At 37.8% G+C, this 19,957-nt stretch overlaps 2 protein-coding genes and 1 non-coding gene across 3 annotated transcripts; 2 read left to right on the top strand and 1 right to left on the bottom strand.

Annotated features, from left to right (window-relative positions):
* Positions 1–1,524: 1,524 nt before the first annotated feature.
* Positions 1,525–1,631, bottom strand: LOC117278744 (small nucleolar RNA R71). The gene has a single exon (XR_004509090.1). It is a non-coding gene; the product is annotated as a small nucleolar RNA R71 (small nucleolar RNA).
* A 1,158-nt stretch (positions 1,632–2,789) lies between these two features.
* On the top strand, positions 2,790–3,500 carry LOC138908106 (uncharacterized). Its single transcript, XM_070198746.1, has one exon. The coding sequence runs from the start codon at positions 2,790–2,792 to the stop codon at positions 3,498–3,500; it is 711 nt and encodes a 236-aa protein (XP_070054847.1).
* Positions 3,501–14,212: 10,712 nt separating this feature from the next.
* On the top strand, positions 14,213–16,443 carry LOC104104287 (dehydrodolichyl diphosphate synthase CPT3). The gene is made up of 3 exons (XM_018773478.3): positions 14,213–14,315; positions 14,359–14,440; positions 15,213–16,443. The coding sequence occupies exon 3, from the start codon at positions 15,256–15,258 to the stop codon at positions 16,126–16,128; it is 873 nt and encodes a 290-aa protein (XP_018628994.1). The 5' UTR covers positions 14,213–14,315; positions 14,359–14,440; positions 15,213–15,255; the 3' UTR covers positions 16,129–16,443.
* Positions 16,444–19,957: the final 3,514 nt, after the last annotated feature.

Genomic DNA, 19,957 nt, shown 5'->3' with positions numbered 1-19,957 from the left:
TTTCTACATTCTTTCATCTTTACTTTGTAATTTAGTTATGCAAAAATATTTGGGATATTGTTACTATGAATATGAGTAGTTAAACTCCTAATCTAGGGTTTTGATGGAACCTATTGGAGGATGAATTTCTTGTTACGTTAATATAGATTTGTTGTAGTATTTTCTATATTTGTTCAACTACATTATTATTGTGGTTGGTTGAAGAGCTCTCAATCGACTGTGCCTATTTAGTGTGTATTACTCGTAAGAGAGTGCATATTTAGATAGTTATCGAACAACATCACTCCTAAAGTATATGCGAGATCATTATGGAGGTTTTAAAGGTGGGATTATGAATAACGAAACCTTGGTGCGATCCGAGTGAGCTGTACTTAGTGCCAACTAGCGTAATTCGGAAGAATATGTCTAGTAAATTGTGGTAGTTACTCAGGAGAGAATTACGACACTCGGAGCGCTCATGATTGGTAGAGAAAACTTAGGCAAATTTATAGGAAACATAGAGGAAAGGATTCCGACAATAGGGAAAATCATAACCTTAGATCATTCTAATTCTTGTTTACAACTTGTTCGTAGTTAGTTATCAATTACTGCATTTACCTTACGTGATATTTAGTTAGTAAACATCCAACTTGTTATTTAAATATTTTTGAATATTGATTGCGTGAATTTGTGCGAGTCTAATAGTTGTATTTAATAGGTTAATTCCCTGTGGGATTCTACTCCGGACTTGTTAACCAGAATATATTTGCAACGACCGCTTAGTCCTTTTTATAATGCATGGTTGGGCATGATAAAATTTTGGTGTCATTGCCGGGGAATTAACAGTGTTATTAATTGCAGCCAAAAGAATTGCTAGAATTCTTAGTGTAGTCAATTTTCTTTATTTTTAAACTAAATACATTGAAATTCTAACGTTTGTAGTTTTAGATATTACAAGTGCATGCCTAGAAACTCCTCAAGAAGTGGTAAATTGTTCAAAGCATTATCAGATCCTGATACAGTTTTCAAGGCACTGAATCATATAAACAAGAAGGACAAACAACAACAGAACTCAACTGAACAAATCGATCCAAACATGGATGACGGAATAGAAAATCAATCAACAGAGTCAATGCGAATGATCCGAACAATCAGGGTGTGGTGCCTCTTGTGCCTAAAGCAGCATTGTATGATTGGGCACAACCCACTACCGAAAATCTGGCAACCGCAATTGTAGTCCCACAAATACAAGCGAAATCTTTTCAAATCACAAACAACATGCTATATTTGTTGCAGAACAAGGGACTGTTCTCAGGGTATTACGTTGAAGATCCTCGGCAGCATTTGAAAATTTTCCTGTCGATATGTATCATACAAAGGCAACCTAATGTGACACCAGAAGCAATAAAGTTGTTATTGTTCCCATTCTCGGTTACGGGAGAGGCTCAGACTTGGCTTAATTCACTTTTCATAAACTCCATCACTACCTGGGAGGAATTAGTTAAGTAATTTATGAATAAGTTCTACCCACCCAATAAGACTACCAAACAAATTGATGAGATATTGAGCTACAGGCAGAGACCAACAGAAACACTACAAGAAACGTGGGAGAGGTTCAAGGGTATATTGGTTAAGTGTCCATATCATGGCATTCCATATCAGATGTTGGGAGAGAGGTTCTACATGGGATTGGCAGACATCTTAAATGCCAATATTGATGCTTCGGCGGGGTGGAGCATTTTTGAGCAAATCATTCAGAGAATGCAAGATCCTACTTGATAAAATGGCTCAAAACTCATGATGGATGACAAGTGACTCTACGATCACTCATGTAGTTCATTATATGGCTTTGGACCCAAATAACTCCATAGCAAAAAATATGGCCACTCTGATGACACAAATGAGTATCCTCACCAAAAAGATCGATGAATCAGGCCAGAAGCAGCAAGTATACATAATTGACGCGACTAATGAAGGCTTATGTACACCATACATTAACCAACCATATGCATGCTCCTGGAGTGCGGAAAGTGACAACCAGCACTATTAGGAAGATATGAACTATGTGGCCAATTATGAAGGACAGAGGCAAGGTGGTCAGAATTGGGGGCAACGGAATCAGGAATATAGACGAGCACAATAATAGTACAATAATAGCAGCAATTTTAGAGCTATGCAACCACAGGGTCAAGTTGTGACGTACTAAAGGCAACATGGATACAACCAGCAAAATCAGAAGCTAGCCTATCAACAACCCAAAAAATAACAAATAATGAGACAAGAAGATGGGTTGTCTGAAATTAAAGGAATGATGCAACAACTGATTGGGACTAATGGAAAAATGCAAGAGAGAGTGAACTTACATGAATCAGCGATAAAAGGCATTGAGATTCAATTAGGACAAATTTTGATGGCTCTAAATAATCGTCCCCATGGGACGTTACCGGCCGACACACAAGTCAATCCAAAAGAGCAGGGCCCGAAACAGCTTATGGTAGTGAGTTTAAGAAATGGTAAAGACCTAGATCTTGAGCAAGAAATTGCTCGCGAAAGCCGACCAGCTGAAACACTTATGCCAGTACCTTGAGGTAGATGATTCAACAGGGTTAACTGAGGTAACGGTACAACATGCCCAAGAGGGCACAAGCAAAGAAAAAGAGGTTGCAAAAGAGACTGAGGTAGCACAAGAAATGACAGTAGAAGCAGTGCCTGAGCAAGATAAAACTCAAATCACATGAAGGAAGCGACCTCCAGCACCATTCCCATAAAGATTGGCCAAATATCAGAAGGATGAGCAGCATAAGAAATTCATGGAGACGTTGAAACAAATTCATGTAAACATTCCACTTATTGACGCTTTGAGGGAGATGCCTGGGTATGCCAAAATGATGAAGGATTTAATGTCTCGCAAATTCGACTTCCAAGACCTAGCCACTGTTACACTAACCCAAACTTATGGTGCAGTAGTGACGAGACCCGTAGCTGAGAAGTTGTCAGACCCGGGGAGTTTCACAATCCCATGTACAATAGACAGTTATGCTTTTGCTAAAGCATTGTGTAATTTGGGGGCGAGCATAAACTTGATGCCCTTGGCTATCTACAAAAGGCTAGGCATTGAAAGAGCAAGACTCACATCTATGTTACTACAGCTAGCCGACCGGACAGTGAATAGACCATCAGGTATCCTTGATGATGTACTAGTGCATGTTGGAAAGATTGTGTTTCTAGCAGATTTTGTCATTCTGGACTGCCAGGTTGACGAGGATATTCTCATAATTTTGGGAAGACCATTCTTGGCCACTGGGAGAGCATTGATTGATTGTGAAACTGGAGAGCTAAAAATGAGACTGAATGATGAAGAAATAACATTCAATGTGCAGAAGTCTATGCGGCGACCAAGTGAATTGGCTAACTACTCTCTCGTAAAAGTTGTGGATGTAATTTTGGAGGAGGAAGACGAGACTCTGAACTCTAAAGACCCTCTAGCAACCTGTCTCACGAACTTAGAAGAAGTAAATTGAGAGGACTTGGCGGGGTGGGTGCTGGCTCTTGAAGTCCAAGGGTTCTGGAAAATAGAGCTCGAAGTTGAGTCTTTGCACTTAGAAAACGAAAAAACTCCTCCAGCTAAGCCATCGATCGAAGAGCCACCGCAGTTGGAACTAAAGCCACTACCACCTCATCTCATGTATACTTTCTTGGGACCTAACTCAACTTTACATGTTATTATCTCATCCGGTTTGTTAGATGTGTAGGAAAAATAGCTTTTGCAGGTATTGATTAAGTGCAAAACTACAATTGGTTGGACCATTGCATATATTAAGGGTATCATCCCGGCCTTCTATATGCATAAGATTTTACTGAAAGATGGCCACAAACCTTCCAGAGAACATCAAAGAAGGTTGAACCCTAACATGAAAGAAGTTGTGAAAAAGAAGGTAATAAAGTGGTTAGATGCGGGGATCATTTTCCCCATCTCCGATAGCAACTGGATCATCCCAGTCCAATGTATGCCAAAGAAAGGTGAATGATTGTAGTGCAAAATGAGAACAACAAGTTGATCTCAACAAGAACAGTCACGGGATGACGAATTTGTATGGACTACAGAAGATTGAACAAGGCCACCCTAAAAGATCACTTCCCCTTGTTGTTCATTGATCAGATGCTAGATAGATTAGTTAGGAGGTACCACTTCTGCTTTCTGGATGGACTACAGAAGATTGAACAAGGCCACCCTAAAAGATCACTTCCCCTTGTTGTTCATTGATCAGATGCTAGATAGATTAGTTAGGAGGTACCACTTCTGCTTTCTGGATGGATACTCGGGTATAATTAGGGGTGGGCATAATACCGACCGAACTAAAAATTCCAGTTTTTTGGTTTCGGTTTAATTGGTTATTCGGTCGGTGTACGATTTTTAAATTATTAAATTTCGATTTTCGTGCGGTTTACAGTTTTGGTGTTTCGATTTTCGGTTAAACCGAAAAACTGAAGTTATGAGACACGAGTTGAGAAAATCAGAAATATGGCTCATACTCATAGGATATTAATATATTAAGTTTGAACATACCTTTGCACTTTCAACCATCTTCTTCCAAATCAGCTGGTTAACGTTAATTAAAACTAAATCAGTAGCATATATTACATCTCACAAATAATTTGGCTATGTTTTACTTATTTCTTAAGAACATCCAAGCTCTTAGTATGCATAGGGGACTGTGGCAAGACACCATTTGAAGGAGGCAATCCAATCAAACCATATACCAAAGTCTAAGGAGAAGTTTCAACACATGTCAATATTATTGGTCTTGATTATTAAAAGTTAAAACAACAACAGGAAATGACGGATGATAGAGGATCCAATAATTAGTTGTTGTCTGCTGAGGCGTAGAGTATGCAATATTTCCAATGTAACAGAAAAATGAGCAGTCTATGAGTCAACACATAAAAATTTTGCACCGTAAATAACCGAAAAATTAAATCAAAAATAACTGAACCGTAAATACTTTGGTTTGGTTTGGTTATTAATATTACAAAATCGAAAACCGATAAACTGAACCGTACTTTCATATTAACCGACCGACGCCCACCCCTAGGTATAATCATATCTTTATTGCCCCGGAAGATAGAGTGAAAACGTCATTCACCTGTCCATATGGCGTCTACGCTTTTCGGAGAATGTCGTTCACCACATTTCAAAGGTGCATGATGGACATCTTCACATATATGGTAGAAGACATAATAGAGGTCTTCATGGATGATTTCTCAGTGGTGGGAGACTCATTCGATGATTACCTAAAGAATCTGAAAAGAGTGCTGAAAAGATGTGTGGAGACTAATCTAGTGCTCAATTGGGAAAAGTGTCATTTCATGGTACAAGAAGGTATAGTCTTGGGACACCTAGTGTCAAGTAAGGGCATTGAGGTAGATTGTGCAAAGGTTGACGTGATAGAAAAGCTACCACTACCCACTTCCGTCAAAGCAATAAGAAGTTTCCTTGGCCACGCCAGTTTCTACAGACAATTTATAAAAGATTTCTCCAAAATTGATACCCCCTTGGGTAAACTGCTTGAAAAAGATCACCCCTTTGTGTTTTCTGATGACTGTAGGGTAGCATTTGAGGAGTTGAAGAAGAAACTGGTGATTGCACCAATCATAGTGGCCCCCGACTGGGGGCAACCTTTCGAGCTGATATGCGATATAAGCGACTATGCTGCGGGAGCAGTTCTTGGGCAGCGAAAAGATAAAGTCATGCATCTGATCTACTATGCAAGTAGAACATTGAACAACGCCCAACTGAACTACACAGTGACAGAGAAAGAGTTGCTAGTTGTGATGTTCGCATTTGATAAGTTCAGGTCATACCTGATAGGCTCAAAGGTAATTATTTACACTGACCATGCTTCCCTCAGGTACCTAATTGAGAAAAATGAGTTAAAGACGCGCCTAATTCGATGGGTGCTACTGCTACAAGAGTTCGACTTGGAAATCAGGGACCGAAAGGGAACAGAAAAACAAGTTGTTGATCATTTGCCAGGCTTGAAGGAGCGGAAAAGAAGGTTAAGGTGGAGGAGATCATGGAGACTTTCCCAGACGAACAACTCTTAGCAACGAGCCTCGAGGCTACACCATGGTATGCAGATATTGCAAATTATATGGCAAGCGGTATTGTTCCTTATGACTTGTCCTCTGTGCAAAGAAAAAGTTTTTTCATGATTGTCGCATGTATTTCTGGGATGAACCATATTTGTTTAGATTTGTCTTGAAAACATGATACGGAGATGCATTCCTGAGATAGATCAATCTTCTATTTTGCAGGCATGTCGTGCTTCACCGTATGGAGGACATTTTGGAGGTGTAAGGACATCGACTAAAGTATTGGAATTAGGTTTTTATTGGCCAATGTTGTTTAAATATGCACATTTCTGGGTGAAAAGTTATGATGAGTGCCAACGGACGGGGAATATTTCTTGTCAACATGAGATGCCCATGAACCCAATTCAAGAGGTGGAAGTATTCGATGTATGGGGAATCGACTTTATGGGACCATTTACCAGCTCATATAATGACAAGTACATACTTGTAGCGGTGGACTATATCTCGAAATGGGTAGAAGCCGTGGCACTTCTAACAAATGATGCCAAGGCAGTTATTGGATTCCTGAGAAAGAACATCTTCACCTGATTTGGCACTCCAAGAGGCTATCATCAGTGATGGGGGCACCCACTTTTGCAACTGAGCCTTTACAAAGTTGTTGGAAAAATATGGTGTTCGCCATAAAGTTGCTACTCCATATTACCCACAAACAAGCGGGCAAGTCGAGGTGTCAAATAGAGAAATCAAGAGTGTTTTGACCAAAATTGTAAATGCTACTCGGACTGATTGGGCGAGAAAATTGGATGATGTGCTATGGGCTTACCGCACTGTATTCAAAACTCTGATTGGTATGTCGCCGTATAAATTGGTGTTTGGAAAGGCATGTCACTTGCCGGTAGAGTTAGAGCATAAAGCCTTCTGGGCATTGCGATAATTAAATCTGGACGTGGAGGCCACTGGAACTAGTAGAGTCACATCGCTGCATGAACTTGACGAGTTTTGGTACCATGCTTTTGAGAGTACGAGGTTATATAAGGAAAGAATATAACTGGTGCACAAAAAAAACATTCTTGAGCGAAATTTTAAGCGGGGAGATAGGGTATTATTATTCAATTTGAGATTGAGGTTGTTTCCTGGCAAATTGAAGTCAATATGGTCAGGACCATTTTGTGTGCTAGAGATTCATCCCACCGGAGCCGTAGAGATTGCTTTAGAAGATGCCTCTCACAAGTTCAAAGTCAATGGGCACATGTTAAAATATTATTTGGGCATGGATGCCACGAAAGTAGTGTCGGTGACTCATTTGCTAGAGCCACCAATGTTGAGAGAGCCTTAAGTCGATTGCCTGCATCATGCCGCGACGTTAAATAAGGCGCTTCATGGGAGGCAACCCATTGTAATGTTGTATTCGTCATGTCATGACATTAACTAAGGCGCTCGTTGTGAGGCAACCCAATTCGTAGTTGATATTTAGTGTAGTTAGAAATTTTCTTTTCATTTTTAGGTACTAGCATATTTGTAGGTAATTTCAGTAAGTCGTACAGTTCACTGCACGTCGCCTGGTCCCCATTGAGTTAGGCCAGGCATTAGGTCTCGCGTCGCTTGATGGAAAGCTAGCACGTGAGCTCGCCTCGCGAGGGAAAAAGCGAGGTGCAACTCGCGTGAAAGCTTGCCTCGCGAGGGATGAGGCAAGGTGCGTCTGGCATTAGGCCTCACGCCGCAATCCCAAGAGTTCATGTTGGAGCTCACCTCGGGAGGGGTAAGACGAGGAAACCACCTCGCGTCGCTAGGTAAGTGCATTTTTCGGTTATTTTAATTATTTTTTCCTTATTCCTTTTAACCCCCTCCCTTAAAAGTCTAACCTAAACGCCCAAACCTCATTGCTCACAAAACACACTCAAGAACTCAGCCAAAACCCTTCCCTCACAACCCCATTGAAGACAAACAATCTTCTGTTATTTCCTTCACTTGCAACATCAATTCAAAGGCAAATCTCTTCTCTTAAACATCTAAGGTATGATTTCTATCTCATTTCTTTGGACAATTTCGAGTTAGGTGAATGCATGGCATTAGACACAAAATTTGGGGTTGTTCTTCATTGTAACAATGTGTTTGTGTGTCCCAACTCTATGAACCCCATAAGAGTGGTGTTGTTATTGTGTGAACAAGTGGTAGTATGGAACTCCCAAGCCGATTTAGGAGGGTGAGGCAACCCCTAACCCTTACAAGCACTCTCATGGCACTAATGCATGCTAAGTGTTTGTTATAATACCTCAAATGCATTCTTTGTCCCCATCGGAGCCCGAGTCTTCGGGATTATTAGACTAGTGCTATGTAGTCGTGAACCACTCTAAAATCTTAAGTGTGGGGTGCCTCACTGGTAGCCCGATGCTTCAAAAGTGGAAGAAGCACCCATGTGTCATTGCTTGATTCTCATACTAAGAAACGGTGAGATGAAGTCTGAGTAACCTCAAAAATTATTGATAATCATGTGTTAAACTCTTAAGTATGGGGTGGCAAGACCATGTTTTGACATATTGCAATGCATCTTAAACTGATTCATGCTCACTTGTGTAGGTACGAATATACCTCCAAGAAAAGACATCGGTAAAGGCAAAGCCACATCCTATGCTCCATCTAAAGCTAAGGCTACCTCCGTACTTCCTCCGAAGAAGAGAAAAATGGGGGGAAGCTACTTCCAGTCAAGGTGAAGGACTGCAAACCGTGGTAGCTATAGCAGCCACTCGTCCACAACCTCAAGGACAATGGGAGTTTGGACTCAAAAGAATACCCCCACACACTAAGGATTGGTACAGGCGTCATAGGCCAAAACATGTACATCCAGAAGTTGCTATTCATGAGCGTCGCCTGCAAGCCAAGTATCAAGCAATTTGGAGAGGCATCTATGAGTTGGGGTTGAGTTATGTGTTCAAAAATACATGGGATATAAATCTCAATCTGATTCGCTATGCCGGGTTTGATCCAAAAGATCCGGAACAACTGGTGCCAATTTGTGGACGGTTGATGGATTTTTCAGCCACCGCAATATGTAATTTCTTAGGTGCTCCAGATGTTCCTCACGAGGCATTGGACTACTTCATCATCCGTCCTATAAACCGAGAGTTGAGACACACTCTTTGTGGTGTCAATTTTGTGGCAGCTTGGGTTCGGGATAAGAAAACAAATCGACACAGGAAATTCCCCAAGAAGAAGATAGGGGCAGAGGCTCAAGTATGGCTGAAACTGATTAATACATGCTCCTACCTTGCAATCATGACACCCTTATTAGCCGTGAAAGGACGCGTGTGCTATAATTCCTCATGACGGGTCAGAGGGTAAATGTGGGTCATTTGATCTGCTACCAGATGTCTCAAGTAAAAACTAGTAAGAGGATCGATCGAATGCCATTTACAAATATATTAACTTAGTTCTTGAGACACGAAGAGGTTGAGGAGGAGCCAACGTTCGATCACATCATTGATCAGCCCCTATGAGTAATGGACATTACAAGTATCCGGGTTAAGGAGACGACTGCTATGCCATCATTGACAGGTGCCGAGTGCAATGCTCCTGATGATAGTTTTATGGCCCATTTATATGGGATGATGGATTTGCAACTTCGGATCGGGGGACGACCGACCTCTACAGAGGAGAGGGCCATATTGGGTGAGCGGTTTCCGCTCGAGCTCGTGCTCAACAACTGGTTGGGCTTGGTGATGGATACAGACTCCCAGATGATGAGGATGTGAACACACCTGAGCAGTTCGAGGCCGAGCTGGAGAAGTCAGATAATGAGGATGATGATGAGGAGGAAGAGGAAGCACAAGACGAGGAATGGACAGCCTCAGAGGAGGAAGACGATGGCGCGGCTTGATTAGGGAGTTTTCCTACACCCTACTCATATTTTTTCTTGTTTTGTCAGTTTGTATATGCACTAAGGACATTGCATGAAAAATAAGTATGGGGCGGTACTTGTAAATATTAGTCTTGTTTTAGTTAATTTCTTCTTCTTTTTTATTATTATAATGTACTAATTTTGTTTTAGTTAGTGTCGTCTTAAAAAAAAAGATAAAAATGTGTAGTGTCGTCTTGCTAAGTAAAAAAAATAAAATTGGACTCTTCCCGACGATGGATCTCTTAGACAGTGTTCTTGAGAGAATTAAGTCTAAAGAAAAAATATAATAAAAAAAATAAACCAAAAAAAGATTTTCTTGTAGGTAGTGTAGTAATTCCCCCTTGGTTTTTCTTTGGGCCGCGGTTCTTGTCCAAGGGTTTTAAGTTGAACCAGGTATAGTTAGTTTTAATTTTTAGGAGTAGAAACCATTGGGCTAGGAATTGAATTGCAGCGATATATTTTAACTTTGCTATGCCATGAGAATATTGAGTACTCTGGTTATGACGCTTAGGCTCAGGTTTTGACTCTAGTATAAGTACCTTAAATCGTAGATTCTTAAATTTGCTTAACTGCTTTGACCGGAGTGTCGTGATAAAATCAATCATGAGTTGAGTTATGTGCTATGTGTGTGAGAGGTTTGTATGAATTATGTGTATTGCATTTGATGTCTAGATATTGCCCCGTGTGTGTGCAAAGCGAAATAGTAGTCTTTTTCGGTATGGGAAGTGATATAGGCATTTATTTGTTGAGCCAGATATATATAGTTTACCCACCTAAATGTTATTTAACGTAGTTAACCCCTCTGAGCCTATAATCCTGTTTCTTTGGTAACCACATTATAAGCCTTACCCCTTTGTTTGAATCTACCATATATTTGAACCTAGTCACCTCTCATGAGCACTTGAATTGTGATGAATTATGTAAAAGTTAAAGTGTGGGGTAGTGGTTTGGTGTTTGAGTGGAACAAATGAAATAAGGAGAAAAGTACACCGTTTGAATTTTTTTTTAATATGTCAATAAAAGCTAGTTGAAGAAAAGAAAAGAAAAAATAATATATATATATATATATATATATATATATATATATATATATATATATATATATATATATAATTGTATTGTATGAAAAATAATTCTTGATGGTGGTAGCTAGTGATATACTTGTACTTAAAGAAGTATGGGGTATTATACTTGGATGTGAAGATGGAATTTTGGTTTGACATAAGTATGAGCTTGAGTGTTAAAGTATATGTATTAAAGTTCTTAAGGGAGGTGTAGTCACTCATATCTAAATGTATCCTACCCGACCCGCAACCTACATTATAACAAATTCAAGTCCTACTTGATCCTAGATTGAATGAGCTCGATTAGTAGAGTATTACACTACGGGCAAGCCTATGGTGCATCATTTGTGGCATATGAATGTTATTTCTGAGAGCTAGTGAATTTTTCCTATTTTGAGTTCCTACGTTCTTAAAATTCATTGTATGTGGAACTAAGCTCTTTGTTGGACGAGGACACGTGATTCATAAAGGAAAGGTAATGTCATTGACCTCCATGTTAGAGTAAGTAAGTGAATTGTGAATAAGGCATGGTATTTGTGAGTCAAATCTTGAGGTGAGGATGTTACACCTTTGTGCTTAGGCTATTTGAAAGATTCATGGTGTGATGAGTTAAGGGAATTGCTTAAAAAGGTCGTGTCTATAAGTGTAGTTTGATTGCTCGAGGACGAGCAATGTTTAAGTGTGGGGTATTGATGTGTGGCTATAATTCAATATTTTAGTACATTAATTACCTTGTATTTTATGGGTTTTAATGTTAAACTACACTTTATTTGCATGTAATAAAGTCTATTTTATGTGTAGGTGAATTGAAGATGAAATTAAAGCAAAAGGTAGATTTAAAGAATAAAGTGTGCTCGAAAACTGTGAAAAGAAGAAAGAATGCATTAAGCAGTGAAAAGATGAAGAAGCTCGCGAGGCGACCCCTTTATCTCCCGAGAAAGCTAGCGACGCGAGCCTCTGAGCTCGCGTATGAGTAGGCGTCACGAAGGGTGAGGCGAGCTCGAGCTCGCGTGGGAGCTGGCGCCGCACAGTGTTAGGCGAGGTTCATCTCGCGTGGAGCTTTGCGAGACATGGTCTGAAGCGCGCTTACTCCGGAATTTGAAGGCTTATTTCGTCTCCTGGTTTGACTAGGACTTGACCTATGCCGTTTAGGTCTTTTCCTACACATATAAATAGACATAAAACAACACTTTTGAAGAAGTTTTTGCGGCCAGAGGCAAGAATAGCTACTGGAACACCAGTTGGGAGATATAATTATTGATTTCTACATTCTTTTATTTTTACTTTGTAATTTAGTTATGCAAAATATCTGGGATATTGTTACTATTAATATGAGTAGATAAACTCCTAATCTAGAGTTTTGATGGAACCTATTGGAGGATGAATTTCTTGTTACGTTAATATAGATTTGCTATAGTATTTTCTCTATTTGTTCAACTACGTTATTATTGTGGTTGGTTGAAGAGTTCTCAATTGACTATGCCTATTTAGTGTGTATTACTCGGAAGAGGGTGCATATTTAGGTAGTTGTTGAACAAAATCACTCCTAAAGTATACGAGGGATCAATACGGAGGGTTTAAAGGTAGGATTAGGAATAACTAAACCTTGGTGCAATCCGAGCGAGTCGTACTTAGTGCCAGCTAGCGTAATTCATAAGAGTATATCTAGTAAATTGTGGTAGTTACTTGAGAGAGAATTACGACACTCAGAGCGCTCATAATCGGTAGAGAAAACTTAGGCAAATTTATAGGGAACGTGGAGGAAGGGATTCCGACAATAGGGGAAATCATAACCTTAGATCATTCCAATTCTTGTCTACAACTTGTTCGTAGTTAGTTATTAATTATTGCATTTACCTTACGTGATATTTAGTTAGTAAACATCCAACTTGTTATTTAAATATTTCTCAATATTGATTGCGTGAATTTGTGCGAGTTTAATAGCTATGCTTAATAGGTTAATTCCCTATGGGATTCGACTCCAGACTTGTTAACCGAAATATATTTGCAACGACCGCTTAGTCTTTCTTATAAGGCATAATTTGGCGTGATCACATGTGAAGAGGAGAGGCACAGATGCACCGGTGAGGAGACGTGAGAGGTTGGCCTTGGAGGGCCTAAGGTACATACAGACCGAAGAAGTATTGGGGAGAGGAGACTAGGCAAGATATGACGTTGCTCGAGGTCACTGAGGACATGACCATGGATAGGAAGGTATGGAGGTTGAGAATAAAGGTAAAATGTTAGGATATGTAGTCGAGTGTTGTACTTGTATGTAATAATAGTTTTAGTACATGAGTTAGTGTTATTTGTGTATTTTCATATTCCTTGACTTATGTGATTACTTGTTGTTGCTTTTGTTTCGATTTTCTCATTGCAGTACTTAATTTTAGTTTTGCATTTTTGCTTTGATTTTCTAATTGGTGTGCTTGTTGCTGCCTTTCCTTATTTAAATTGCAATGAGGACATCAGCTTAAATTTGCAATGATATCTAAAAATGTGGAATAGCTATTTGGCAGTATTTTCTTTTACTAGTCATCTAAATAAAGGTTGCTCAACACAATGAATTTGTGATCCAATGGCATGATGTAACCAATGGTGTTGTTAGCAACATTGCACGGCTCTTATATAAACCTGTATTTTGTTAAACCATTCTATTAACAATGTCCGAAATATTTGAAAAGTCAACTTAGAAGATAAAAGTGACCGTTAAAATCACTAAATTGAACAAAAAGATTTCTAACTTGTTTGGTCAAGTTTCTAAAATCTACTTATTTTGAAAAATACGATTCTCAAAAGTATTTTTTTAAAAGTATTTTTGATGAGAAATAATTTATTTTTGACTAATTAATTTGAAAAGTACTTTTGAACAACAATCGGTGTTTGACCAAGTTTTTAATAAGTATTTCTAAATATATTTTTCTCAAAAATGTTTTTCAATTTTTTTTTATTTTTTAGAGAAACTATTTTTTTCTGCTTCAACTTCTACGCAAAAAAACACTTTTTTTTACTTCAAAAAGCTTGGCCAAACACTTTAACTTTGTCAAAAAAAAAATTTGGCTTTTAAAAAAAAAGAACAAACAAGCTATTAGTTGAAAAAAAGGGCTTAAGAGTTTTGTCTATGTGCTACCTTTTAATCACAAGGAAAAAGAAAAAGGAAAAAAATTAGCAATTACAGCAACCCACTTGGATCCCCAATTCAAAACCACCAGATCAACCCGAATATTAAAAGTCCAACCCGCCGTTAAACCCATCTTCTTCCCATCACCTAAGAAACTTCAATTGTGAAATCTGAAGGCGACTTAGTTCTCTCCCTCTCTCTATAAATGCTTATGCAATTAAGGGATCTTTTGATTGCTGTGACCCCTTGGTGCCCCAACTAGTGAAGATCAGTCAATGCATATCAAAGGTAAATACCATACTTCAATTGGGTTACTTCAAGAATGGTGCTTTTCAAAGATCCAATTTTTACTTAATTTTGATGGGTCTTTTTTCTTCTATGCCCTATTTTGTTTGCTTTATTTTCTATATGGTGTGTTTCAATTAAGAGACAGGGCACAATGGAAGAGAAAAATCTATGTAGGTGATAACTACTAAGTAGCTATATGTTTTAGACTTTGTAGAGAACTTCTATATCTATCTATCTATCTATCTATCTATATATATATATACACACACACACATACACTTGCACTTTTAGTTTATTTTGGTAATGACGATGATATGTGTTGAGCTTAATGAATGAAATGAGGATTCATATAGCCGACCCCATTGTTGTGTGTCTTAATGAAAAGCATTTTTGTGTTTGGACCTTTTCTTTTTTTGGCTTAAGTGGGTAACCCCTTGGATCTCACCTATCACAAAAAAGAAGAAAAAAAAGAAAAACAAAAATAATTACTCTAGATAGATTGCCATGTACATTCTGATATGCTGGCACCAGTGAAGCTTCTAGCTTGCTCACATATCTAGACAGAACTTGGAGTCTAGTGCATGACGGGGAAGTAGCTCATTATGTTATTTTCATTTGGTATTTATTGTAATGTCAACTTACATCCGTTATGTTTGCCCTTTTTCTACATTGGTTGTTTTCTATACGAACAGGAAAAAAATGATTATGTTCTGCTCTAGTTTCATGCTATCATGGCTGTTAGTTGAGACTAAATTCTCTAATTTTTGATTAGGTTGATCTTGGTGCATGATCTAGCACTAGGTCAGAGGGTTGATATGGAAGCTGTGAATGGTAAACAAGTGGGCCATCTATTTGAAAATATTAGCAGCTTTTTTCGCCAATGTATATTTTCTGTGCTTTCTGTGGGTCCTGTTCCTAGTCATATTGCTTTCATTATGGATGGAAACCGTAGATATTCTAAGAAACAGAACTTGCTAGATGGGGATGGACATAGGGCTGGATTTTCAGCTCTTATCAACATGCTAAAATATTGTTACGAGCTTGGTGTAAAATATATAACGGTTTATGCCTTCAGCATTGACAACTTCAGACGAAGGCCTGAAGAAGTCGAATCCCTAATGAAACTGATGCAGGAAAAGATTGATGAATTAATTAAAGAGGAGAGCATTGCAAACCGCCTTGGGGTTAGGATTTACTTTCAAGGAAACCTAAAACTTCTGAGCGCCCCTGTCAGGTCATCAGCTGAGAGGGCTATGGTAAAGACAGCAGGTCATTCAAAAGCTGTATTATCTGTTTGTGTTGCCTACACTTCAACAGATGAGATTGTGCATGCTGTTCAAGAATCTTGTGAAGAAAAATGGGATGAGATTAGAAAACAAGATGCAAATAATGCTGGAGGCAATTTAGTTGGACGCGAAAAAAATGGGAAGGACAAGGATGAGCATCTTATTGGTGTAACGAATATTGACAGCCATATGTACATGGCAGTTGTTCCTGATCCAGACATTATAATACGGACTTCTGGAGAATATCGGTTAAGCAACTTTCTGTTGTGGCAGAGTGCAAATTGTCTTCTTTATTCTCCCACTGCACTATGGCCTGAGATAGGTTTGAGGCATTTGGTTTGGGTAGTTTTAGACTTCCAGAGAAACTACTTGTATTTGAAGGAGAAAAAGAAGCAGGCATGAAGTAGAAGTAAAAGCTCTTTAGTAACTTTTAATTATACTGTGATTCTGTGTTGCAGCTCCATTTGTTTAATGCAGTTCTAGTCTACCAAATATGTAAGCATGGATTAGGACTGCTCTTTATTGCTCTCTCTTAAGATACAGTCAGTAACTTGTCATTTGGTGGTAGAAAAATCAAATACAATATGTAGTAAAAGGCTGAAAGCTATACGGAATACACCTTGATAGCAAGCAGATTGTAGTTTGGGCACTGAGCTCTGGGCTTGAAAATTGTTGTATCAATGAGAAGTGAATTATTACGAATCAAATGTTTTACCCCTTGTAGGTTTGAATTCTTAGGGACCATTTAAGCGTTCCCAACTCAGATTAGTGGTTTCAGCTAAGTTTGATTAGAGCTTTATCCAAAGTAATTTTTTTGTTTCTTCTATATATGCAGCTTCCTGTTTGCCTCATAGCCGAAGAAATCATGGGTTGGGCCTTCAGCAGCACTGTGTCATTTAACAAAGCCAGTAAACGGCAGTTGAGATGAATTTTTGAAGCCACAGATAGATTTCATCTCCTCTAACTACTCTAATGCTCCGCTTTGGCAGAAATTGTCAAGAATAAGAAAAGTGATTTCCGAGGAACAGCCTTTCATGCTTTTGATGCTGAAGTTATACATTTTTTTTGAAATGAAAGAAAGAGGCAAAAGGTGAGGAAAATGTTAACAATATATAGTAAGTCAATAAAGGAGAGAGAAAAAAGAGAAATTTCCAAGGAAAAACTGGTAGGCTTCATCACTCTCACTCTCTCCGGTCTACCTATGTCGCCTTATTATCTATCCTTCCCAGGCCTTGCATGCTGCAAAATATCAGGTTGGAGCATATAGGTTCCATTAGAGTTGTCAACAACTGATGATCCCCTTGACAGGTTTGAGCAGATTGAGAAAGATCTTTATAGAAAACTCATTACCCTAAGCACTTCTAATTCTTGTTCCTATCAACTTTATACATAGCTCATTATCTTCAGCACTTGTGAATCTCAGCCTCTCTAAACTTTCGGTGTCTAACTCTAACCACAGACTTTGACATCGTCTGGAAGTGTTTCTAAATGACATTGTGAGTTTGTGATCCTTTAGGTAGAACCATTGAGAATCATTGAAGGCAGAGGGGACATGGAAATAAATTGTGATTCTTGTTTCTATCTCAGGCAAGCTGTTCAGATAATCGCTAAAGCCTAAAAGAGATGTTTGTTCAATTACATCACCGTTTTTAACTGCCTGATGGGATACCTTGCTTTTCTAATTTTCTTTTACATATGTTATGTTATCACTGTTTTATCTATTGAATTGTTTCTTTTATTTGTTAATTAAATAGGCTTTCTTCTATATCTGTTGGTTACTAGTGGTTGGTGAATTTTGCAAAGCTGATCACTTATGGCGTTTACAAATAGTATCTTGCCTCTATGGTTGTCAAGTTGATCTCTTAGTTAGCAAAAGGTTACATATCAAATGAGGAAAAAGCCTGTACATTCTGATCAAGCCATTTTTCAGTATCAACAATCATTTGGCATAAGTCATTAAATTTTCACGGGCATATCTGTTTTTCTAGTGGTCTCTTTTGATCTTTTGCTTGATATCGAGTCTTGTCACTACCTCCTACAGTTTTAACTTTTGAGACAACAGTTTGCATTCTTTCTAGTTGATGTGCAATTGCCAGATTTGCTTTCGTAAGAGATCAGCTAAACATAATATGGTATATCTGCTTCTGAATTGCTCTTTTGCTGTGTTACTGAAGAAAGCTGTTGCTCTGTTTATGTCAACAATTTCTTATTGTAATAAATCAGAGTTAAGTAAAAGAACCTGGACAGTTTTTCTTATTCATGCTTGAAACGAGAAACTAAATCTAAGATTCTCTTGCACCTAAGGGTGTGACCTAAGGTCAATGAAGTGGGTGCAAACGTTGGAGACCAGGTTCAAAGGTAACTTTCTGTTGGTGGAGGTAGCAGATATTCGATGGAATAGTCAAGGTGTGCTCGTAGCTCGCCCAAACCAACGTTTAAAAAAAAAAAAAAATCTAAGCTTCTCTTTTGTTTCCTCATCCCAATTCCCATTCACTGTCTGGTACAACTTAGCCATATTTCTGGACAAGCTACTATTTGTTCTTTTCCTTATCAAACTGAAAGTTAACATGATGTAAACTCGTAAGTAGTTAATCAGTTTGTCATCTTTGAAGAATCATTCATGTCTGTGATAAACAAACATCTGCTCTTACTTGAGTCGCTGCTTTCATTTGCAAGAAGTTGATTTGCTGGATTAGATGAATCATTCATATTTCTTGCTTTCTACAATATGGAAACTGATTATGTGAAAGCATCAGATTCCTTAGTTGATCTCAGTTGATGACTTGCCATATATAAGCTCGAGTCATCTGACTGAACGACAAGTCTCTCCGGATGTCCTGCAATCTTGACCATGGTTAGCTTAGCTGCTGCAGTGTCTTCAAAAAGAGGAAATAGCAAAAATTCATCTTCCATGTTAGTAAGGATATCTGTCACTTTTTGTAACCAGATAAGACTTTTGCTGCCAAACTAGAAACAATCATGTTAGAGATGTAGAAATCTGATACTCCCTTCGTTTCAATTTAGATAAGTTAGTTTGACTCGGCACGAAGTTTAAGAAAAAAAGAAGACTTTTGAAATTTGTGGTCTGAAAAGCTTAAATGAGTCAAAGTTTTGTGGGACCATGACATTTGTGTGGTTATAAAAGCTTTTCATTAAGGGTAAAATGAGTAAAATAAAGAGTTTAAAGTTGAATTATTTCCAAATTTAAAAATGTGTCATTTATTTTGGAACAGACTAAAAAGAAAAGTATCTCATCTAATTTGAAACTGAGGGAGTACATAAACTTCTATAAGTCTGAACTAATATAGCGTACGTTAATTTAAAAAATAAATTAAGCTACAGCCATACTATGTGAAGTTGTAAGTACATTTAATTTTTTAAATTTAAGATAAACTAATGTATTTGGAGCTCTTGAAATAACTATAAATTTGTCATCTTTTCCTATTTGAAAAATTTACCTCAACATTATGAACTCTTAGAAATTTCAAAGTTGTTATTGACAGAGTTCATTCCGAGTAAGTTTTAAGATACTATTAACTTTTATTTGGTGTTAGATGAACGTGCAAAGATTACGCAAGAAGAGGTCAACATAACTTATCTATAATTTTGATTAACTTTGAATAATCAATTATTTTCTTGTATAATGAAATTATGAACATAGAGTTTATAAAGCGATGCTAGGTGAGATACAATAACATATCATATTCGTATCTTATAAGTAATTATAACTATAAATACTATAGAACTAATTACACTAGTTTTGTTTTAAAAAAAATATTGATTTCAACTATATTGTGTCAATGTAATAATATTCATTTTCATCATTTAAACACATTGCGTTTAGTTTAAGCTACATTGCTATTTTTCAACAATTTGTATACGTTTTGTATTAATTAATGTGATGTACACGTGCAACACACGTACACTAAAACTAGCAATATATTAAAAGCACGAAGACACTTAGCGAAATATCGTTCGCCTTTTTTACCCTTCAAAATTAAAGATTATACTAGATAAAATAGTCATTTAATTAGTTTTCTAATATTTAGGAATATTTATTTAATTAATTCCCTACTATTTAGAAATAGTTATTTAATTAACTTCCATTTTGAAATCAACTAAAACTTAGACTTACTAGTAAATTTTTCCTTATTTTATTTATGTAGATTAATCCCACCCCAACTTTTTTTGTCTTAAACGTGTTAACATTATGACTCAAAGTAGTAGTCAC

Source organism: Nicotiana tomentosiformis, chromosome 3 (genome assembly GCF_000390325.3).
Source record: "Nicotiana tomentosiformis chromosome 3, ASM39032v3, whole genome shotgun sequence".
Taxonomy (NCBI): Eukaryota; Viridiplantae; Streptophyta; class Magnoliopsida; order Solanales; family Solanaceae; genus Nicotiana; species Nicotiana tomentosiformis.
This window is presented reverse-complemented; position numbering and strand designations above follow the sequence as displayed.